This window comes from Trachypithecus francoisi, unplaced genomic scaffold, assembly GCF_009764315.1.
Source record: "Trachypithecus francoisi isolate TF-2019V2 unplaced genomic scaffold, Tfra_2.0 Lachesis_group5, whole genome shotgun sequence".
NCBI lineage: Eukaryota > Metazoa > Chordata > Mammalia > Primates > Cercopithecidae > Trachypithecus > Trachypithecus francoisi.
The window spans coordinates 87,392,264-87,417,379 of NW_022681470.1; the positions used below are offsets into that span (position 1 = coordinate 87,392,264).

The following is a 25,116-nucleotide window of genomic DNA, read 5'->3' on the forward strand; positions in this document are numbered from 1 at the left end:
ACTCTTTTCAATGAGAAGCTCTAGAATACCAATAATTAAAACAGCTTCTATTTTTGCTGAACTACTTCCTTTTTTTTTTTTTTTTTATACTTTAAGTTCTAGGGTACATGTGCATAACGTGCAGGTTTGTTACATATGTATACTTGTGCCATGTTGGTGTGCTGCACCCATCAACTCATCAGCACCCATCAATTCGTCATTTACATCAGGTATAACTCCCAGTGCAATCCCTCCCCCCTCCCACCTCCCCATGATAGGCCCCGATGTGTGATGTTCCCCTTCCCGAGTCCAAGTGATCTCATTGTTCAGTTCCCATCTATGAGTGAGAACATGCGGTGTTTGGTTTTCTGTTCTTGTGATAGTTTGCTAAGAATGATGGTTTCCAGCTGCATCCATGTCCCTACAAAGGACACAAACTCATCCTTTTTTATGGCTGCATAATATTACATGGTGTATATGTGCCATTTTTCTTAATCCAGTCTGTCACAGATGGACATTTGGGTTGATTCCAAGTCTTTGCTATTGTGAATAGTGCTGCAATAAACATACGTGTGCATGTGTCTTTATAGCAGCATGATTTATAATCCTTTGGGTATACCCCACTAATGGGATAGCTGGGTCATATGGTACATCTAGTTCCAGATCCTTGAGGAATCGCCATACTGTTTTCCATAATGGTTGAACTAGTTTACAATCCCACAACAGTGTAAAAGTGTTCCTATTTCTCCACATCCTCTCCAGCACCTGTTGTTGCCTGACTTTTTAATGATTGCCATTCTAACTGGTGTGAGATGGTATCTCATAGTGGTTTTGATTTGCATCTCTCTGATGGCCAGTGATGATGAGCATTTTTTCATGTGTCTGTTGGCTGTATGAATGTCTTCTTTTGAGAAATGTCTGTTCATATCCTTTGCCCACTTTTTGATGGGGTTGTTTGTTTTTTTCTTGTAAATTTGTTTGAGTTCTTTGTAGATTCTGGATATTAGCCCTTTGTCAGATGAGTAGATTGCAAAAATGGTCTCCCATTCTCTAGGTTGCCTGTTCACTCTGATGGTAGTTTCTTTTGCTGTGCAGAAGCTCTTTAGTTTAATTAGATCCCATTTGTCAATTTTGGCTTTTGTTGCCGTTGCTTTTGGTGTTTTAGACATGAAGTCCTTGCCCATGCCTATGTCCTGAATGGTACTACCTAAGTTTTCTTCTAGGGTTTTTATGGTATTAGGTCTAACATTTAAGTCTCTAATCCATCTTGAATTAATTTTCGTATAAGGAGTAAGGAAAGGATCCAGTTTCAGCTTTCTACTTATGGCTAGCCAATTTTCCCAGCACCATTTATTAAATAGGGAGTCCTTTCCCCATGTCTTGTTTTTGTCAGGTTTGTCAAAGATCAGATGGCTGTAGATGTGTGGTACTATTTCTGAGGACTCTGTTCTGTTCCATTGGTCTATATCTCTGTTTTGGTACCAGTACCATGCTGTTTTGGTTACTGTAGCCTTGTAGTATAGTTTGAAGTCAGGTAGCATGATGCCTCCAGCTTTGTTCTTTTGACTTAGGATTGTCTTGGCAATGCGGGCTCTTTTTTGGTTCCATATGAACTTTAAAGCTGTTTTTTCCAATTCTGTGAAGAAACTCATTGGTAGCTTGATGGGGATGGCATTGAATCTATAAATAACCTTGGGCAGTATGGCCATTTTCTTGATATTGATTCTTCCTATCCATGAGCATGGTATGTTCTTCCATTTGTTAGTGTCCTCTTTTATTTCACTGAGCAGTGGTTTGTAGTTCTCCTTGAAGAGGTCCTTGACATCCCTTGTAAGTTGGATTCCTAGGTATTTGATTCTCTTTGAAGCAATTGTGAATGGAAGTTCATTCCTGATTTGGCTCTCTGCTTGTCTGTTACTGGTGTATAAGAATGCTTGTGATTTTTGCACATTAATTTTGTATCCTGAGACTTTGCTGAAGTTGCTTATCAGCTTAAGGAGATTTTGGGCTGAGACAATGGGGTTTTCTAAATATACAATCATGTCATCTGCAAACAGGGACAATTTGACTTCTTCTTTTCCTAACTGGATACCCTGATTTCTTTCTCTTGCCTGATTGCCCTAGCCAGAACTTCCAAGACTATGTTGAATAGGAGTGGTGAGAGAGGGCATCCCTGTCTTGTGCCAGTTTTCAAAGGGAATTTTTCCAGTTTTTGCCCATTCAGTATGATATTGGCTGTGGGTTTGTCATAAATAGCTCTTATTATTTTGAGGTACGTTCCATCAATACCGAATTTATGGAGCGTTTTTAGCATGAAGGGCTGTTGAATTTTGTCAAAAGCCTTTTCTGCATCTATTGAGATAATCGTGTGGTTTTTGTCTTTGGTTCTGTTTATATGCTGGATTACATTTATTGATTTGCGAATGCTGAACCAGCCTTGCATCCCAGGGATGAAGCCCACTTGATCATGGTGGATAAGCTTTTTGATGTGCTGCTGAATCCGGTTTGCCAGTATTTTATTGAGGATTTTTGCAGCGATGGTCATCAGGGATATTGGTCTAAAATTCTCTTTTTTTGTTGTGTCTCTGCCAGGCTTTGGTATCAGGATGATGTTGGCCTCATAAAATGAGTTGGGAGGATTCCCTCTTTTTCAATTGATCGGAATAGTTTCAGAAGGAATGGTCCCAGCTCCTCCTTGTACCTCTGGTAGAATTCAGCTGTGAATCCATCTGGTCCTGGACTTTTTTTTTTGGTTGTAGGCTATTAATTATTGCCTCAATTTCAGAGCCTGCTATGGGTCTATTCAGGGATTCAACTTCTTCCTGGTTTAGTCTTGGAAGAGTGTAAGTGTCCAGGAAATTATCCATTTCTTCTAGATTTTCTAGTTGATTTGCGTAGAGGCATTTATAGTATTCTCTGATGGTAGTTTGTATTTCTGTGGGGTCGGTGGTGATATCCCCTTTATCATTTTTTTTTTTTTTTTTTTGAGGCGGAGTCTCGCTCTGTCGCCCGGACTGGAGTGCAGTGGCCGGATCTCAGCTCACTGCAAGCTCCGCCTCCTGGGTTTACGCCATTCTCCTGCCTCAGCCTCCCTAGTAGCTGGGACTACAGGCGCCCGCCAACTCGCCCGGCTAGTTTTTGTATTTTTAGTAGAGACGGGGTTTCACCCTGTTAGCCAGGATGGTCTCAATCTCCTGACCTCGTGATCCGCCGGTCTCGGCCTCCCAAAGTGCTGGGATTACAGGCTTGAGCCACCACGCCCGGCCTCCTTTATCATTTTTTATTGCGTCTATTTGATTCCTCTCTCTTTTCTTCTTTATTAGTCTTGCTAGCGGTCTGTCAATTTTGTTGATCTTTTCAAAAAACCAACTCATGGATTCATTGATTTTTTGGAGGGTTTTTTGTGTCTCTATCTCCTTCAGTTCTGCTCTGATCTTAGTTATTTCTTGCCTTCTGCTAGCTTTTGAATGTGTTTGCTCTTGCTTCTCCAGTTCTTTTAATTGTGATGTTAGAGTGTCAATTTTAGATCTTTCCAGCTTTCTCTTGTGGGCATTTAGTGCTATAAATTTCCCTCTACACACTGCTTTAAATGTGTCCCAGAGATTCTGGTATGTTGTATCGTTGTTCTCATTGGTTTCAAAGAACATCTTTATTTCTGCTTTCATTTCGTTATGTACCCAGTAGTCATTCAGGAGCAGGTTGTTCAGTTCCCATGTAGTTGAGCGGTTTTGATTGAGTTTCTTCGTCCTGAGTTCTAGTTTGATTGCACTGTGGTCTGAGAGATAGTTTGTTATAATTTCTGTTCTTTTACATTTGCTAAGGAGTGCTTTACTTCCAATTATGTGGTCAATTTTGGAATAAGTGCGATGTGGTGCTGAGAAGAATGTATATTCTGTTGATTTGTGGTGGAGAGTTCTGTAGATGTCTATTAGGTCTGCTTGCTGCAGAGATGAGTTCAATTCCTGGATATCCTTTGTTAACTTTCTGTCTCGTTGATCTGTCTAATGTTGACAGTGGGGTGTTGAAGTCTCCCATTATTATTGTATGGGAGTCTAAGTCTCTTTGTAAATCTCTAAGGACTTGCTTTGTGAATTTGGGTGCTCCTGTATTGGGTGCATATATATTTAGGATAGTTAGCTCTTCCTGTTGAATTGATCCCTTGACCATTATGTGATGGCCTTCTTTGTCTCTTTTGATCTTTGATCGTTTAAAGTCTATTTTATCAGAGACTAGGATTGCAACCCCTGCTTTTTTTTGTTCTCCATTTGCTTGGTAGATCTTCCTCCATCCCTTTATTTTGAGCCTATGTATGTCTCTGCATGTGAGATGGGTCTCCCGAATACAGCAGACTGATGGGTCTTGACTCTTTATACAGTTTGCCAGTCTGTGTCTTTTAATTGGAGCATTTAGTCCATTAACATTTAAGGTTAATATTGTTTTGTGTGAACTTGATCCTGTCATTATGATATTAACTAGTTATTTTGCTCGTTAGTTAATGCAGTTTCTTCCTAGCCTCGAGGGTCTTTACATTTTGGCATGTTTTTGCAATGGCTGGTACCGGTTGTTCCTTTCCATGTTTAGTGCTTCCTTCAGGGTCTCTTGTAAGGCAGGCCTGGTGGTGACAAAATCTCTAAGCATTTGCTTATCTGTAAAGGATTTTATTTTTCCTTCACTGATGAAACTTAGTTTGGCTGGATATGAAATTCTGGGTTGAAAATTCTTTTATTTAAGAACGTTGAATATTGGCCCCCACTCTCTTCTGGCTTGTAGAGTTTCTGCCGAGAGGTCTGCTGTTAGTCTGATGGGCTTCCCTTTGTGGGTAACCCGACCTTTCTCTCTGGCTGCCCTTAAGATTTTTTCCTTCATTTCAACTTTGATGAATCTGGCAATTATGTGTCTTGGAGTTGCTCTTCTGGAGGAGTATCTTTGTGGTGTTCTCTGTGTTTCCTGAATTTGAATGTTGGCCTGCCCTACTAGGTTGGGGAAGTTCTCCTGGATGATATCCTGAAGAGTGTCTTCCAACTTGGTTCCCTTTTCCCCCTCACTTTCAGGCACCCCAATCAGACGTAGATTTGGTCTTTTTACATAATCCCATACTTCTTGCAGGCTTTGTTCATTTCTTTTTCTTCTTTTTTCTTTTGGTTTCTCTTCTCGCTTCATTTCATTCATTTGATCCTCAATCGCTGATACTCTTTCTTCCAGTTGATGGAGTCAGTTACTGAAGCTTGTGGATTTGTCACGTATTTCTCGTGTCATGGTTTTCATCTCTATCATTTCGTTTATGACCTTCTCTGCATTAATTATTCTAGCTATCAATTCTTCCACTCTTTTTTCAAGATTTTTAGTTTCTTTGTACTGGGTACGTAATTCCTCCTTTAGCTCTGAGAAGTTTGATGGACTGAAGCCTTCTTCTCTCATCTCGTCAAAGTCATTCTCTGACCAGCTTTGATCCGTTGCTGGCGATGAGCTGTGCTGTTTTGCAGGGGGAGATGTGCTCTTATTTTTTGAATTTCCAGCTTTTCTGCCCTGCTTCTTCCCCATCTTCGTGGTTTTATCTGCCTCTGGTCTTTGATGATGGTGACGTATTGATGGGGTTTTGGTATAGGTGTTCTTCCTTTTTGATAGTTTTCCTTCTAACCGTCAGGACCCTCAGCTGTAGGTCTGTTGGAGATTGCTTGAGGTCCACTCCAGACCCTGTTTGCCTGGGTATCAGCAGCAGAGGTTCCAGAAGATAGACTATTGCTGAACAGCGAGTGTACCTGTCTGATTCTTACTTTGGAAGCTTCCTCTCAGGGGTGTACTCCACCCTGTGAGGTGTAGGGTGTCAGACTGCCCCTAGTGGGGGATGTCTCCCAGTTAGGCTACTCAGGGGTCAGGGACCCACTTGAGCAGGCAGTCTGTCCGTTCTCAGATCTCAACCTCTGTGTTGGGAGATCCACTGCTCTCTTCAAAGCTGTCAGACAGAGTCGTTCGCGTCTGCACAGGCCTCTGCTGCTTCCCCTGTTGTTTTTTAGCTGTGCTCTGTCCCCTGAGGTGGAGTCTACAGAGACAGGCAGGCTTCCTTGAGCTGCTGTGAGCTCCACCCAGTTCGAGCTTCCCAGCGGCTTTGTTTACCTACTTAAGCCTCAGCAATGGCGGGCACCCCTCCCCCAGCCTAGCTGCTGCCGTTTCGGTTAGATCGCAGACTGCTGTGCTAGCAATGAGGGAGGCTCCGTGGCCGTGGGACCCTCCCGGCCAGGTGTGGGTATAATCTCCTGGTGTGCCCGTTTGCTTAAAGCACGGTATTGGGGTGGGAATTACCCGATTTTCCAGGTGTTGTGTGTCTCAGTTCACCTTGCTAGGAAAAGGGATTCCCTTCCCCCTTGCGCTTCCCAGGTGAGGCAATGCCTCGCCCTGCTTCAGCTCTCACTGGTCGGGCTGCAGCAGCTGACCAGCACTGATTGTCCGGCACTCCCCATTGAGATGACCCCAGTACCTCAGTTGAAAATGCAGAAATCACCGGTCTTCTGTGTCGCTCACGCCGGGAGTGGAGACTGGAGCTGTTCCTATTCGGCCATCTCGCTCCGCCCCCCCTGAACTACTTCCTTTTTAAGACAGAGCAAAGACATTTCTTTTCCACCATGTTGGAAATTTCAGATACTGTTTTAAAAAGAAACCAGAAACTTTCAAGGCCTATTTATTGTATTTCCTGACTTGAAATATGAAGCTATATTATAATATTTCAAACTATTATATTATTCTCCAGCATTATGAAAGCGCAATCTAATAAAGTACTTAAGCTACAATCGAGTAATTAACAAACAAAAAATTTTTGAAGTTGTGTAATGAATCTGCCAAAACTGTCCAGCAGATTTGTCTACGAAATATCTTGATTTTAGAGAGTTAGAATAATTTGTTATTTACATATGCTGTAATATATCTAGAAGTACCAGATATAAAGAAAAAAGCACTACAATGTAAAGAAAAAAAATCCTGTACTAAATTAGAATCCATTAATTATTGCCCTAGTTCTAATGCTTACCATTTCTGTATCCTTAGATAAGCTACTTAACCTTTCTTTGCTTCTGCTTTTTCAGCCATAAAATTGGACTAAGAATACTTATGTGATTATATGTAAGGAATTTCTAAGATTATGCATGTGAAAAAGGTTTGTAAACTACAAAGGTAGTTTACATTAAAGTGTTAATATTTGTATATAATAAAGTGAAACAGAAAATGGACATATAAAAAGAACATTATTGGTATAATGATTAAATAAATCTAGGTTAAGTTTATTAACCTAGGGTACTCAGTCAACTCTGCTCTATTTTTGTATAATGTGTTTTAGACCTGAATGAGAATATATTTTAAAGTTAAAAATTAATTTTAAAAAGCCTTCTAAAAGAAGGTTTCTTAAAACATCTCTCTTCTGAGATAAGACCCTTTTCTAAAATGCAAGTATCTTTCCAAACTCATCTATTCACATTGTTTTCCAGCTAGAATTTGGCTGAAAGGCCATGAAAGTGGAGATAAGAAAATGGCCAAACTCCAAGATCCATGTGTACACTCAAGTTTTGAGGTCTTAGGAACAAAAGAAGGAGCTGTACCCTTTTGAAGTAGACTTTGTAAACTAATTTCCTTTGATACTAAAGAAATTCCTCCTGCTTCTGAAGATTTTATATATATACATATAATTGTATACAGAATTTTTATATATGCATATAAACTAAACATAAATTTCTAAGAAATAAATAACAGGCATTAAGAAAATATGCCATTCTTCATGTTTTAGGTATTAATCTAGGTACGAAGTTATAAAATATCATTGCTATTTTTGAAATTCGTTTTTATGCCCATCCATGGGACTAAACCTCTGGCAAACATTTTGAACAAATAACATCACCAGTCAACCTTTTTTTTGCAATAATTACAGTATTTCCTACAATGTTTCCAAAGTTTCAAGTTTCTGGCTCCTACTGCTTGAATCTGTACAAATAGTAGAATCCATTCCTTCTCCAAAAAAAGAAATCAGTTAGGTCTAACAAAAATCTACTCCAAATTGCTCCCAACAAATAATTTTAAATAAAGATGCAAGTACCTCAAAGTTCTACTCACTGACATAGAAAGCTACACCCAGGTGAGTTATTTAGCTTTACAGCTTAGATTCAGAGACAATAATAAGCTGTTCATATATGGCTAGTGCAAACTATAAATGGACAAAACAGAGATCATCTCTAACTAAACTTTCTACTGGAGTTCAGCACAGTAGATATAAGCACAGCTTCTATTACTTCTCAGATCAGTAAAATAGATTCCAATTTCTTTAGGCAAAACAATGTAAAATATACCTTTTAAATGATTATGAAAAACAACAAACTTCCATCACTGTGACTTCTCTCAATGGATCACGTCTAAAAGCATTCTGCTCAGTAAGCACTCAGTGGTAGGCATCGCTGAGTGTCAGGGGTGGTCACAAAAGCATACGGTATTTCCTGCCTTCAAAAGGCTTATCATATAGATGAGAAGATGGGCCTTTTAGATCAAACAATTAGACACCAATACAAGAAACAATTTAATGCACACTTACTAAGAATGGGGGGAAAATAATAATAATAATAAAAGGTTGTGTGATATAATAGTGTATGAAGCTCCCAGCACCTGCCACAATCATTTCCTCAGAAGAGCAGCCCCATGTTCTTCCTTCTGCATAAAGCTGTTGGCTTACAAAGCAAGAGAATACATTTAATGAAGCCAACCCTATTTCTCTTGTCACAAATGAATAACTATGGATCATAAGCCAAAGCTGCCATAGTAATTCTCTGCATAAGAGAACAAAACTACCCAATCAGATCTTTGTGTTTGAGGAGTATGAATCAGTAATGTGTAAAAAAGATTAAAGTGGAATCACTGGAGCTGCTGTCAAATCAGAAATGACAATAAACCCTATTCCAATTCTCCATGAAGACTAGTATATATTCCACCCTATGAAGCATAAGCACAGAGGGATTATTTGGATTCTGAGCCAGTTTCTTGTGCTTCTTTAATCTCATGTATCTTACAACAAGTCCCTACTACTTAAGGTTAACTTTATAATCCATGCAATATGTATGATAGTGTTACTATTGCTAGAATATTTAAAATACTTGGAAAGAGAAGAGAAAGAGACACCTGTCAGGCAGTCACATGGCTCCAGCTCAGGTTCTTCTGTAATATTATGTATGTATTTGAAACTGATGAAAAGACACTTGACGTGTTTACTTACAATTTGAGACAGGTACTGAAAACAGAAAATGTAATAGAAATAAAAAATGTTCCCAAAGTAGGCATCCATCTCATTTGCAAAAGAAAAAATATTAAACAAGTAGAGATAATATGGCAAACTGACATTCATAGTCATCTGATTCAAAGAGAACCTGTTTTTAACGAAAAACTGCCCCAGGAAGAAATGCTTTCCCTATATATTAGTGGATGAGACAGCAACATGTAAGGATGGTATTTAAATGTGTATTGAAATAATAAATTAATATCATTTCCCCACCTTTCTTCTCAATGTCTCTTTTCTGCCCTTTTAAAATCATCTTCTTATTAACTTTATTTGAGCTTTCCTGAGTATTTGTTTCTGTCTTAGCTCTTGAATTCATTTTGTTATATTATTTAATCAACCTCCTCCCTCCCTCCCTAAATAGTCTATCATACAAAAGCATTTTTAAAATAAGCATTATTGAGCCCAGGAGTTCAAGACCAGCCTGGGCAACAAAGTGAGACCCCATCTCTACAAAAAATAAATAAAAATTAGCTGGGTGTGGTGGCACTCTCCTATAGTCCCAGATACTCTGGAGGCTGACGCAGGAGAACTGTTTGAGCTCAGGAATTGGAGACTGAAGTGAACTATGATTGTACCACTGTACTCCATCCTGGGCAATAGAGACCTTGTCTCTTAAAACAAAAACAAAAAACAAAAAACAAACAAAAAAAACAAACAGAGCATTAAACTTAATTGGATTTTTTCTTATTAATGTATCAGTTATTCTACACTCAAAGTGACTTGGAAGTTTGAGAAAAAGTTATTCCTCAACCTCCCTCTCCAAATCACACTAAAACAAACAAATCAGAGAGGAAGAAAAGGCAAAGTATTTACAGGAAAATAAGCTACAAATAACCAGAACTAAGCAAAGAAAGCAGAATAGGTTACTATGTTGGTGGTAAAAAATTCTTTAAGGAAAGTCAAAAGAACAGAAGCAGTTTGGACCTTTGTCTGGACTACTGGGATCATAAGCATTTTCTCTTGCTGAGCTATAACAGGAACTCAGTAGTTACCCAAGAGTGTGTCTGCTTTAGAGAAAATAATTTCAACAGCTCAACTGTAAAGTGATTAAAAGGTACAGGAATGCAGGCTGTGAGGGAGTGTCAGTTTGGGAGAGAGTGGCTTAAATAACAGTACTAAACAGTCAATGGCTACTTCTACATTTATAGGTATTAAAATATTTTGTTAAATACATGTCCATTCATAAAATAAAATAACATGGCTTGCTTATTGGCTTCATTATAAATGTGTGGTTCATGCTAAGCCGAAACCTGGGACTCTGGAATCTTCTTCTGAATTTCCAATGTAGTATCAATTACAATAATTTCTGCCAATAAAATTAAGAACCTAAGTGGGAGAAAAAGTCTACATCCTTCTACACAAGAAATGATGCCACTCACCTTTTTAATGAAACTGTTAGAATATTTTATATTGAAAGATGAAAGAGAAGACCAAGCATGAGGTAATTTATTATTTCATTTTCATTTCAGCAAGAGCAAAAAGAACAATCCAGGCATTTAAGAACTAAATTCTTGTCCCATAACATAGTTTACAGTCATCAAGATAAAATTAACTTCCTTTTCCCTACTACTAAACCAAAACAAGAAAAAAATAGAAAAGGATGCTGTCTAACTACCATTAGCTAATTCAGTTCAGGTTTATCTTTACTCTCCCTTGATAGAAAACACCAAAATGTGATAAATCAGTAATTTGAAAATGAAAAATCCAAACAGAATGTTAGACATACTCCTAATAGTATTTGTGTAAGAAACAGTCCTAACAGTCTTCCTGAACATCAAGGGGCTGTGGGGGGAGTGGAAATCAATAATTTTCTAACAGCACTTTTATAGCAAACTAATGAGAAATCACTTTTCACAAATGCAAAAAAACGCAATGCATATATATTTTTTAAACCACCATTCACTGTCTTTTATAAAAATACAGTCCCTTTAAAGCTAGGATTGGTTGGGCACAGTGGCTCACACCTGTAATCCCAACACTCTGGAGGCCGAGGCAGGTGGATCATGAGGTCAGGAGATCAAGACCACCCTGGCCAACATGGTGAAATCCCGTCTCTACTAAAAATACAAAAATTAGCCAGGTGTGGTGGCATGCGGCTACAGTCTCAGCTACTCAGGAGGCTAAGGCAAGAGAATCGCTTGAACCTGGGAGGTGGAGGTTGTAGTGAGCCAAGATGGCGCCACTGCACTCCAGCCTGGGCAACAGAGAGAGACTCCATTTCAAAAGAAAAAAAAAAAGCTAGGATTGTTTTCTCTATAAAAAATACTTGTTTTCTTCCCTTAGAAAAACTGCACTAACCATGATTTCAATCCATGGCTTGACAAGTGTTACTTCTAATATCTGTTATACTGTTTTCATCAAATAATACAGTAGTTATCCTGAACCTCAGAAAAACTGTCTCTTGAGTATGAAAAACATTCTTCTACAGTAACTTCCATAAAATACACTTCAACACAATCATTTTAACACCCAACAGGTTTCTTCTTCACAGTGCTGAATCTTATTCTTAAAAGTTTACTTTTTTTCTCCTACTTTGAACATAATTATGTCAATAGTAAAGGAAATACTTTGTTTTCATAGACCAGTATAGTTGGAACCTTGCGGGAAACACTGTTCTCAGCTGCCCCCTTGCTGCTGAAAAGAAACTTTGAGGCTTGTGCTGTATAGAAATATACCAGTTATGTCTGAGAGAGTAAGGTGAACACAGGGAATTTTGTGAAAAGGCAGTGATCATGAGACGCTATGGCTAAAGGGTTCCAAATCTCTCAGCATTTTTGATTAATAACTGAAAATATATAAGATGTTTGATCGCCCTAGTTTTCAAGTATCAAAGTTCTCTGGTCCTAAAAACCTGAGCTGCTAGATATTTACACCTTAGGAAAAGAATTAACTAGTTAACTGAGAATTTCAGTGATAGTGAGCGGTAATAATCAGAGAATAAATTTGCTCATTCTACTGTTAGTATAGACACTCATCCCTCTGTTTATGTAGGACTGGTTACAGAGCCGCCTGTGTATCCCCAAATCTGCACACACTCAAGTCCCACAGTTAGCCCTGTGGAATCTACATGTGTGAAAAGTTGGCCCTGCATATAAGTGAGTTTGGCATCCTGCTAAGGTTGAGAAAAATCCACATATAAATAGACCTGCTTCATTTAAACTTCTGTCGTTCAAGAGTCAACTGTACTTACTTCTAACCACACCCAGTGTATTCTTTAAAAAAAAAAAAAAAAAGGTCAGTTACTCAGTATCACTTGAGCCCAGGGGTTTGAGTCCAGTCTGAGCAACACAGTGAGATCCCTTCTTTTTTTAAAAAAAGAGAGAAAGAAAAAACATCTTGGGATAGAAACCACCACTGAGGAATTCTAATTCATTCATGTGCTCCTGGGTTAACATACAGCACTCTAACAGAGATATTCACATGGCAACTCTATGAAGAAACTATTTTCATTTTATAGAAAAAGTAGATGAAATATAAACAGCTATGCATTTTTTCCATTTAGCCTAATATTCATAACATTTAAAAGTGCTAGTATAAACATTTACTTTTATATAAGCTAACTGATTATCTAATGCACTCTTCACCAACCAAATGTTTATTTTTTTTATTTTTATTTTTTTTTATTTTTATTTTTTTTTTTGAGACGGAGTCTTGCTCTGCCACCCAGGCTGGAGTGCAGTGGCTGGATCTCAGCTCACTGCAAGCTCCGCCTCCCGGGTTTACGCCATTCTCCTGCCTCAGCCTCCCGAGTAGCTGGGACTACAGGCGCCCGCCTCGTCGCCCGGCTAGTTTTTTGTATTTTTAAGTAGAGACAGGGTTTCACCGTATTAGCCAGGATGGTCTCGATCTCCTGACCTCGTGATCCGCCCGTCTCGGCCTCCCAAAGTGCTGGGATTACAGGCTTGAGCCACCGCGCCCGGCCCCAAATGTTTAATTAAGAAGAGATAAAAGAGGAATAGAAGTCTTAGGAACACAGATCCAAACATTCCACGATTAATAATCAGCCTATAATCCATCTCAAACCTACATTTCAGAAGTCTATTTCTCAATAACCAAATGGGAATTGGTTTAAAAGCCTAAATAGGAAAAGCCTAAATAGAATATTTTTATGTTTTTACTTTTCCTTTCGTTAAAAACAGTATGGCTATCAGGATTACAAACAATAAAAATCAACAAGTAGTTTATATTTCCTAAATATAAACTCATAGTCTGACACCAATTCCATGTTCATCTTTATAATACTCAACAGCTCAAAGTAAAGCATGTATTACAATACCTAGACTGTTCCACTCACATAATTTATTTTATATTGCTTCCTATTTCTCACATCTTTGTATTTTCCACAATATTCAGCCCAATGTCTTATGTACGGCAAGCACTCAATTCTTTCAAGATGAACTTACCCTTCGAAATGACACAACATAAAATGTATCTCCCCTTCTGCGGATGGCTTCAAAAAAGTCTTGATAACTTCTGGGTGAAGCATAATATACTTGTAGCTCACTCCCTGAGTTCCTGCTAAAGTAAGAAAAATAAAAGGTATTACTAAAATAAAAAGTTTCATGTTTTCCCAAAATACTTCCCATTCTAAGGCTGTGTCTGAATTCTAAGAATCTCTCTCAACCAAAATATTAGTTGCACTTTGGCAGTAATTTTTATAACAATATTTTGTAAAGCCCAAGGATCAGGATATTTTATAAGAACCAATTCACTAATGCTAAAATTCTGATTTCTGAATCAAGGCTCTAAAATGTACTAGATGGTCAAACACATTGCAAAGCACGTAAAAACAATGAAAGTATCAGAAAACAGAGAGATTTCTGCATAGGTTTGAAGGATTTTTAATTTTTTTAGTAATACAAATTAAATCTGAGGAAAAGTCATTTTTCATCACTTTGTGAAATATATGAAGGTGTGCTTGCCTACGAGGTTGTGTGAAAGGTGGAAAAAGCTGAGGATTTGAAAACAGACTTGGTTTAGAATTCTTGCTTCACTTCTCAAGTGGGCACTCTTGGGGAAATCACCCTCCATGAGCAAACTGTTTCCTCATCAATAAAAAGAGGATAACCACACAAACCTTGCAGGACTGTTATTGGAGATATTATATATGTAAAGTGCCAAGCATGGATCCTGTCCCATACGATTTATTCAACAATTGCTAGTCATTGATATTAAAAGTACCATGTGTGTGCCTTACTAAAATTAAAAACTAAAATGATAATACCTCAAACGACATCATGTCCCAAAAGATACAGTCAAATGATTCTAATAGAGTTCTTAATGTGTTCAGGATCTTCTAGTGTTTAGGACCAATATCTGGAAGAGTTAAAGGGATCCTGTAATGCTTCGTTTTTCCTCAAAGAGAAAACTTGTATGTATCAATCATATATTATTAACTTAAGAAGAGAAAAAGGGGCGGAGCAAGATGGCCGAATAGGAACAGCTCCAGTCTCCAACTCCCAGCGCGAGCGACACAGAAGACCGTGATTTCTGCATTTTCAACTGAGGTACTGGGGTCATCTCTCTAGGGAGCGCCGGACAATCGGTGCTGGTCAGCTGCTGCAGCCTGACCAGCGTGAGCTGAAGCAGGGCGAGGCATTGCCTCACCTGGAAGCGCAAAGGGGAAGGGAATCCCTTTTCCTAGCCAGGGGAACTGAGACACACAACACCTGGAAAATCGGGTAACTCCCACCCCAATACTGCGCTTTAAGGAAACAGGCACACCAGGAGAATATATCCCACACCTGGCCGGGAGGGTCCCCCGCCCACGGAGCCTCCCTCACTGCTAACACAGCCGTCTGCGGCGATCTATCCCCAAGGCAGCAGCGAGGCTGGGGGAGGGGCGCCCGCCATTGCTGAGGCTTAAGTAGGTAAACAAAGCCGCTGGGAAGCTCCAACTGGGTGGAGCTCACAGCAGCTCAAGGAAGCCTGCCTGTCTCTGTAGACTCTACCTCTGCAGACAGCGCACAGCTGCAGTCCATTAGGGGAAAGAGCGGGGGCGGTGCAGACGCGAACGACTCTGTCTGACAGCTTTGGGGAGAGCCGTGGATCTCCTAACGCGGAGGTTGAGATCTGAGAACGGACAGACTGTCTGCTCAGGTGGGTCCCTGACCCCTGAGTAGCCTAGCTGGGAGACATCCCCCACTAGGGGCAGTCTGACACCCCACACCTCACAGGGTGGCGTCACCCCTGAGAGGAAACTTCCAAAGAAAGAATCAGACAGGTACACTCGCTGTTCAGCAATATTCTATCTTCGGCAACCTCTGCTGCTGATACCCAGGCAAACAGGGTCTGGAGTGGACCTCAAGCAATCTCCAACAGACCAACAGACAGTCCTTCTGACTGTCAGACGGAAAACTATCAAACAGGAAGGACACCTATACCAAAACCCCATCAGTACGTCACCATCATCAAAGTCCAGAGACAGATAAAACCACAAAGATGGGGAAGAAGCAGGGCAGAAAAGCTGGAAATTCAAAAAATAAGAGCGCATCTCCCCCTGCAAAGGAGCGCAGCCCATCGCCAGCAACGGATCAAAGCTGGTCAGAGAATGACTTTGACGAGATGAGAGAAGAAGGCTTCAGTCCATCAAACCTCTCAGAGCTAAAGGAGGAATTACGTACCCAGCGCAAAGAAACTAAAAATCTTGAAAAAAAAGTGGAAGAATTGACAGCTAGACTAATTAATGCAGAGAAGATCATAAACGAAATGACAGAGATGAAAACCATGACACGAGAAATACGTGACAAATGCACAAGCTTCAGTAACCGACTCGATCAACTGGAAGAAAGAGTATCAGCGATTGAGGATCAAATGAATGAAATGAAGTGAGAAGAGAAACCAAAAGAAAAAAGAAGAAAAAGAAATGAACAAAGCCTGCAAGAAGTATGGGATTATGTAAAAAGACCAAATCTACGTCTGATTGGGGTGCCTGAAAGTGAGGGGGAAAATGGAACCAAGTTGGAAAACACTCTACAGGATATCATCCAGGAGAACTTCCCCAACCTAGTAGGGCAGGCCAACATTCAAATTCAGGAAATACAGAGAACGCCACAGATACTCCTCCAGAAGAGCAACTCCAAGACACATAATTGCCAGATTCACCAAAGTTGAAATGAAGGAAAAAATCTTAAGGGCAGCCAGAGAGAAAGGTCGGGTTACCCACAAAGGGAAGCCCATCAGAATAACAGCAGACCTCTCGGCAGAAACTCTACAAGCCAGAAGAGAGTGGGGGCCAATATTCAACGTTCTTAAAGAAAAGAATTTTCAACCCAGAATTTCATATCCAGCCAAACTAAGCTTCATCAGTGAAGGAGAAATAAAATCCTTTACAGATAAGCAAATGCTTAGAGATTTTGTCACCACCAGGCCTGCCTTACAAGAGACCCTGAAGGAAGCCCTAAACATGGAAAGGAACAACCGGTACCAGCCATTGCAAAAACATGCCAAAATGTAAAGACCATCGAGGCTAGGAAGAAACTGCATCAACTAACGAGCAAAATAACCAGTTAATATCATAATGACAGGATCAAGTTCACACATAACAATATTAACCTTAAATGTCAATGGACTAAATGCTCCAATTAAAAGACACAGACTGGCAAACTGGATAAAGAGTCAAGACCCATCAGTCTGCTGTATTCAGGAGACCCATCTCACATGCAGAGACATACATAGGCTCAAAATAAAGGGATGGAGGAAGATCTACCAAGCAAATGGAGAACAAAAAAAAGCAGGGGTTGCAATCCTAGTCTCTGATAAAACAGACTTTAAACCATCAAAGATCAAAAGAGACAAAGAAGGCCATTACATAATGGTAAAGGGATCAATTCAACAGGAAGAGCTAACTCTCCTAAATATATATGCACCCAATACAGGAGCACCCAGATTCATAAAGCAAGTCCTTAGAGACCTACAAAGAGACTTAGACTCCCATACAATAATAATGGGAGACTTCAACACTCCACTGTCAACATTAGACAGATCAACGAGACAGAAAGTTAACAAGGATATCCAGGAATTGAACTCATCTCTGCACCAAGCGGACCTAATAGACATCTATAGAACTCTCCACCCCAAATCAACAGAATATACATTCTTCTCAGCACCACATCGCACTTATTCCAAAATTGACCACATAATTGGAAGTAAAGCACTCCTCAGCAAATGTACAAGAACAGAAATTATAACAAACTGTCTCTCAGACCACAGTGCAATCAAACTAGAACTCAGGACTAAGAAACTCAATCAAAACCGCTCAACTACATGGAAACTGAACAACCTGCTCCTGAATGACTACTGGGTACATAACGAAATGAAAGCAGAAATAAAGATGTTCTTTGAAACCAATGAGAACAAAGATACAACATACCAGAATCTCTGGGACACATTTAAAGCAGTGTGTAGAGGGAAATTTATAGCACTAAATGCCCACAAGAGAAAGCAGGAGAGATCTAAAATTGACACTCTAACATCACAATTAAAAGAACTAGAGAGGCAAGAGCAAACACATTCAAAAGCTAGCAGAAGGCAAGAAATAACTAAGATCAGAGCAGAACTGAAGGAGATAGAGACACAAAAAACCCTCCAAAAATCAATGAATCCAGGAGTTGGTTTTTTGAAAAGATAAACAAAATTGACAGACCGCTAGCTAGACTAATAAAGAAGAAAAGAGAGAGGAATCAAATAGACGCAATAAAAAATGATAAAGGGGATATCACCACCGACCCCACAGAAATACAAACACCATCAGAGAATACTATAAATGCCTCTACGCAAATCAACTAGAAAATCTAGAAGAAATGGATAATTTCCTGGACACTTACACTCTCCCAAGACTAAACCAGGAAGAAGTTGAATCCCTGAATAGACCAATAGCAGGCTCTGAAATTGAGGCAACAATTAATAGCCTACCCACCAAAAAAAGTCCAGGACCAGATGGATTCACAGCTGAATTCTACCAGAGGTACAAGGAGGAGCTGGTACCATTCCTTCTGAAACTATTTCAATCAATAGAAAAAGAGGGAATCCTCCCTAACTCATTTTATGAGGCCAACATCATCCTGATACCAAAGCCTGGCAGAGACACAACAAAAAAAGAGAATTTTAGACCAATATCCCTGATGAACATCGATGCAAAAATCCTCAATAAAATACTGGCAAACCGGATTCAGCAGCACATCAAAAAGCTTATCCACCATGATCAAGTGGGCTTCATCCCTGGGATGCAAGGCTGGTTCAACATTCGCAAATCAATAAACGTAATCCAGCATATAAACAGAACCAAAGACAAGAACCACATAATTATCTCAATAGATGCAGAAAAGGCTTTTGACAAAATTCAACAGCCCTTTATGCTAAAAACGCTCAATAAATTGGTATTGATGGAACGTACCTCAAAATAATAAGAGCTATTTATGACAAACCCACAGCTAATATCATACTGAATGGGCAAAAACTGGAAAAATTCCCTTTGAAAACTGGCACAAGACAGGGATGCCCTCTCTCACCACTCCTATTCAACATAGTGTTGGAAGTTCTGGCTAGGGCAATCAGGCAAGAGAAAGAAATCAAGGGTATCCAGTTAGGAAAAGAAGAAGTCAAATTGTCCCTGTTTGCAGATGACATGATTGTATATTTAGAAAACCCCATTGTCTCAGCCCAAAATCTCCTTAAGCTGATAAGCAACTTCAGCAAAGTCTCAGGATACAAAATTAATGTGCAAAAATCACAAGCATTCTTATACACCAGTAACAGACAAACAGAGAGCCAAATCAGGAATGAACTTCCATTCACAATTGCTTCAAAGAGAATCAAATACCTAGGAATCCAGCTTACAAGGGATGTCAAGGACCTCTTCAAGGAGAACTACAAACCACTGCTCAGTGAAATCAAAGAGGACACAAACAAATGGAAGAACATACCATGCTCATGGATAGGAAGAATCAATATCGTGAAAATGGCCATACTGCCCAAGGTGATTTATAGATTCAATGCCATCCCCATCAAGCTACCAATGACTTTCTTCACAGAATTGGAAAAAACGGCTTTAAAGTTCATATGGAACCAAAAAAGAGCCCGCATTGCCAAGACAATCCTAAGTCAAAAGAACAAAGCTGGAGGCGTCACGCTACCTGACTTCAAACTATACTACAAGGCTACAGTAACCAAAACAGCATGGTACTGGTACCACAACAGAGATATAGACCAATGGAACAGAACAGAGTCCTCAGAAATAATACCACACATCTACAGCCATCTGATCTTTGACAAACCTGAGAGAAACAAGAAATGGGGAAAGGATTCCCTATTTAATAAATGGTGCTGGGAAAATTGGCTAGCCATAAGTAGAAAGCTGAAACTGGATCCTTTCCTTACCCCTTATACGAAAATTAATTCAAGATGGATTAGAGACTTAAATGTTAGACCTAATACCATAAAAACCCTAGAAGAAAATCTAGGTAGTACCATTCAGGACATAGGCATGGGCAAGGACTTCATGTCTAAAACACCAAAAGCAACGGCAGCAAAAGCAAAAATTGACACATGGGATCTAATTAAACTAAAGAGCTTTTGCACAGCAAAAGAAACTACCATCAGAGTGAACAGGCAACCTACAGAATGGGAAAAAATTTTTGCAACCTACTCATCTGACAAAGGGCTAATATCCAGAATCTACAAAGAACTCAAACAAATATACAAGAAAAAAACAAACAACCCCATCAAAAAGTGGGGAAAGGATATGAACAGACATTTCTCAAAAGAAGACATCCATACAGCCAACAGACACATGAAAAAATGCTCGTCATCACTCGCCATCAGAGAAATGCAAATCAAAACCACAATGAGATACCATCTCACACCAGTTAGAATGGCAATCATTAAGAAGTCAGGAAACAACAGGTGTTGGAGAGGATGTGGAGAAATAGGAACACTTTTACACTGTTGGTGGGATTGTAAACTAGTTCAACCATTATGGAAAACAGTATGGCGATTCCTCAAGGATCTAGAACTAGATGTACCATATGACCCAGCCATCCCACTACTGGGTATATACCCAAAGGATTATAAATTACTCTACTACAAAGACACATGCACACGTATGTTTATTGCGGCACTATTCACAATAGCAAAGACTTGGAATCAACCCAAATGTCCATCTGTGACAGACTGGATTAAGAAAATGTGGCACATATACACCATGGAATACTATGCAGCCATCAAAAAGGATGAGTTTGCGTCCTTTGTAGGGACATGGATGCAGCTGGAAACCATCATTCTTAGCAAACTATCACAAGAAGAGAAAACCAAACACCGCATGTTCTCACTCATAGGTGGGAACTGAACAATGAGATCACTTGGACTCACGAAGGGGAACATCACACACTGGGGCCTATCATGGGGAGGGGGGAGGAGGGAGGGATTGCATTGGGGAGTTATACATGATATAAACGTCATGCACATGTACCCTAGAACTTAAAGTATAATAAAAAAAAAAAAAGACAAAAAAAAAAAAAAAAAGAGAGAAAAAGACTGACCTAAATGGAAGTAATAAATGAGTTACAAGAACTTCCTTTGAAATAACTCCATTTGTTCCCTAGGCCATTTCTGATTACAATATTTTGAATATATAGTCGCTTCTTGCATTTTGTGATAGTTATGTTCTCAAAAGTCACTGCCATCAATGAATTAGTGAATCCTAAACCATTCTCCTAGGGGAAATACAGGGTTCGGTTCCTGCAAGCCTCTGGTTACAATATTTCTGTCAAGTGATCAATATATAACCTTATTTATGTGTTTCTGTTTAAAGACGCCTTCTTTAATATATTCATTCACTAACTTGAACTCACAGCCAACAGCACTATAAATCATGCCTGAATGAAACGTATCTAACACACGCAGTTTCTCCACACAGCACACCACAGCCCATTTGGGCTTAGCAACACTAGACAGCAATTCAGCAATATGCCTCGGGCCATTTCAAACAACAACAACAAAATTACCAACAAAAAGCACAAATTTATGAAAAATGTGGACTGTGAAAAGGACCTTGTTTATATAGCTGAAACCAGAAGGCAGAACACTGCCTTGTTCAACCTCACCAGGGAGCATCTACGCATGTTTGCGAATGATGACAAAAGCACTGCTAATATTAGGGGTTACAAATACCTTTTAGCAGATTTTAGTAGGTGAATTAGCAAATATGGAATCCACAAAAAATGAAAATTGGCTGTAATTCACTAAAACATTTTAACTAATGAAGAAATACCACGCCATCATAACCATGCATCTAAAAATTGATATTTTTTAAAATAAATGTATTGCAATTGAAGGATATGTTCTGCTTAGCAGAGAATTATTAGTTACTATTTAAATGTATTTGAATTATCAATTTCAGCAGGATAATACAATCTCAGCATTTTAAACGTTCATGATTGCTGATATGCTGCTCACTGCCATTTAATAGGAATTCTCAGTTATTAATACAATGAATAAAATAGCTTTCGACTTACATTTTTACTATCTATATGTATTTTTTTCTCAGTGCCTACAACACTGGCACACAATATATTCTAAATAAATGTTAAATTCGTATAAGTGAACTACAAGTGTGTGGTAAAGCTACAGATGGAAGCTGAGATTCTCAACTTTCACTTCAGTGATACTGTTGTCAATAACATCACATCATTATCATCTACCATTGTCATTTACGTACCACGCTAAGTGCTCTAAATATGTTATCTAATTTAACCATTATATCATCTCTGTGCAGCCAGCATTTTGTACATGAGGAAACTTCAATTGCATGTAATCTGTTTGAGCCCACAAAGTAAGAGGCAGAGTTACAATTTGAACTCTGCCCAACAGGGCAAATAAAGCTAGCATCTTAACCATGACACCATATTGCTTCCCATATTATCTTTCCCTTTGAAGACATTTAAACCTCTAGATACAACATTCTCTTCGAAACCTTTCAAAATCTTAAGTAGTATTATGTAGTGAAAAATGCATTGTCAGTAAAACAGCTAGGATCCGAATGCTGAGTCTGCCACTAGATCTTAAGACTCTGAAAATTACAAAAAAAAAAAAAAAAAAAAAAGATTTGACCAGTTTTTCTATATATAAAATATACTTTTAGTTTTTATATAGATTTAAAGATAAAATGCACGTAAAGCACTCAGGAGGACACCTGGCACAGAGCACTCAAAAAATAATATTCCCTTCCCCTAAGTTCATGAAACATGCAAATCAAGGGCAAGAGAACTATGGGTATTCAAGATTTTCATCAAAATTACGATGGAACAGCACTCCGACTAAATTTGTATGTAAGGGATTTGGGAGAGTTGAACTTTTGAAATTATCTGGCTTTATTCCAACTGCTCAGTAGTATATGTTATATCTCTCTCTCTCTCTGAGTATATGACTAAAACTCATAGATGAGAACAAATTTAAGGTGAAAGGGAAGTGTGAATTTCAACTTTCTTAAAATACTAGCTATTTTAAATTCCCTGGCCAAGAGCTTCTGCACTGTCTTACCTGATACTAGTGGTTTCTGTGTATTGAACAGCCATCAGCTGAGAATTTGAGCCCTGTTCCAGAGCACCCTGGAATATTAAAAAAAAAAAGTTTAATACTGTATCATGAAATTATATGAAATCTTCCTATACTGGCTCATTCTATACTTAAATTGTTAAACTTCCATTGCTAAGATTTCTGACATATTCAGTTCAAATAATTAAACACTAACAGATATTAGAACTCTTTAGGTCCATTCTCGTCTGGGAGAAGTGTCTTAAGGAGATTAAGGCATTTAAGGCACTTCCCATTAAGTTTAAAGAAAGAGCCCAAAAGCTTAGTACAAGCACCACTTTTATGACCAAGCCATATAAGTGTTACCGAACATATAACAATGTATGCTTATCTAAAATAATTATCTTCCCAATGACAAGTTCCTAAGAAGTATGAAAAGTCCATTATGAAACTAGATCCTATTGTTTACTGAGTTAAACAGAGATCTTCATGCCAAAATACATATATGAACTAAGCCATCATTAAAGAGTTCTCACTGATGACTATTGTCAAGAGAACAGTTCTATCTACACCCATTAGTGACCCACATATACTACACTGGACACCTGTCTTTCACATAGCATTTGCTTTGCACTATGCCTTTTTATTCTCCCTGGTAGTTTTGTAAGCTGATTTTCAGAAGAGGTTTGTCAGGGTATCAGAATTCAAGGGCATATTACCAAGTTCTATTACATTAGAAAGTAATCTTACCCTGTCAAACAACGGTTTAAATAATTTTTTAATCATTTGTTCATTACTGTGTCCATATATCCGTCTTTCAGTAATCAAAGCACCTACATGCGCCCAAGCTACAAAATTAAGTATTTGACTTCTGCCTTTAAAAAGCTCGCAGTTTAACTGGGAAGACAAATATAGGAAAACAATACGATGTGATAAGTGCTAAACCAGAAGCAAGTACAGAAGTTTAAGGGAGAAAAGAAGAGGAAACAATTTTGTTCGGTGGATGGAACCAATATGCAGGGATGAATATAGGGGTCCCCACTTCTGGCTCTGTAATAAGTCAAGGATCTTATTTTATAAAAATCTAATATGGGTCTTGTATATTGTAGCTGTTCGATAAATGTCTTGTTTAACAACAAATGAAAAAAAATCACCAATAAAATGAAAAGAAAAACACAGTTAAATAATAAAATACTATACTTAAAAAAAAAAAAATACTATGCTTACTGGCATAGTTATCCAGTAAGTAGTAAATAAAACCAAAATTAAATTATAGCTAGTTGATAAAAATAAGGTTTAAAATGAACAGATTAAATAGCTGGTGAATTTTAAATGATTTGTGCTACTTTGGCCCATATGAAATGAGCAAAGAAGTCTGAAAGAAGCCAGACTTCTTTCCCTAGTCTCAGAAAGGAATGGGTAGCCTTAGGGAAAGCCAAGTTACAGAGATATCAGGCAAACAGCAAACAGATATTCTGTTTACCTATCCAAGATTTATATCAATTAACTAAGGAACCTCTGAAAAACTGGTCATGAGCTTTTGCATTTTCAGCTGTGTGGGTTTAGCAAAAGATCATAATTGGCAAAAATGTGAGAGGCATTTACAAAGAAATGAGAGGATGTTAAAATCTCCAATTGTGCTGTAGATCTTTTTCTCAATTTGTCACTTTTTGCTTTGCGTAGGTTGAAGCTTTGTTATTAGGGGTCTATACATTTAGAATTGTTTTATCTTATTTGTATGCTCCTTTTATCAATAAAAAATTTCTTTTGTTGTCTCTTAGAATGACCTTTGTTTGGAAGTCTACTTTTTCTGATTAATATAGCGATGCCAGCTTTTTAATGCTTCACGTTTGCATGGCATACATACTTTTTCACCTTTATTTTCCATCTGTCAGTGTCTTCATATTTAAAATGCTGTTTCTTATAAACAACATATAGTTGGATCTTTCCTTTTAAAAAAATATCTAGTTTGAAAATTTCTTCCTTTTAATTGATGTGTTTAGCCCACTGAATTTAACTGGTTGGATTTAAGTCTACCACCTTGGTATCATTTTTAATTTATTCTATTTGTTCTTTATGTGTTTCTCTTTTCCTGTCTTCTTTTCATTGAACTGTATATTTTTTAGTATTCCATTTTTATTTCTTACATTGTCTTTTTAGCTACACTTTTTCTCTTCTTTTTAAGACACGGGATCTTGCTCTGTTGCCCAGGCAGGAGAGCAATGATGTAATCATAGCTCACCGCAGCTTCTCAAACTCCTGGACTCAAGCAATCTTCTCCCTAGTAGCTGAGATTACAGGCA

The 25,116-nt window shown here is 38.5% G+C and overlaps 1 protein-coding gene across 5 annotated transcripts in view; it reads right to left on the reverse strand.

Moving 5' to 3' along the window:
- Positions 1-25,116, reverse strand: part of ATF6 (activating transcription factor 6) — a 223,053-nt gene that overhangs the window by 101,665 nt on the left and 96,272 nt on the right. For 4 of the 5 annotated variants that reach the window (XM_033199799.1, XM_033199802.1, XM_033199801.1 and 1 more), the window contains exons 13-14: positions 22,820-22,887; positions 13,687-13,801 (exon numbers count right to left, since the gene is read on the reverse strand). In XM_033199799.1, coding sequence (XP_033055690.1) covers positions 13,687-13,801; positions 22,820-22,887 — 183 coding nt within the window. The remainder of the gene's footprint in view (positions 1-13,686; positions 13,802-22,819; positions 22,888-25,116) is intronic. The other variant, XM_033199800.1, reaches the window with a different exon arrangement.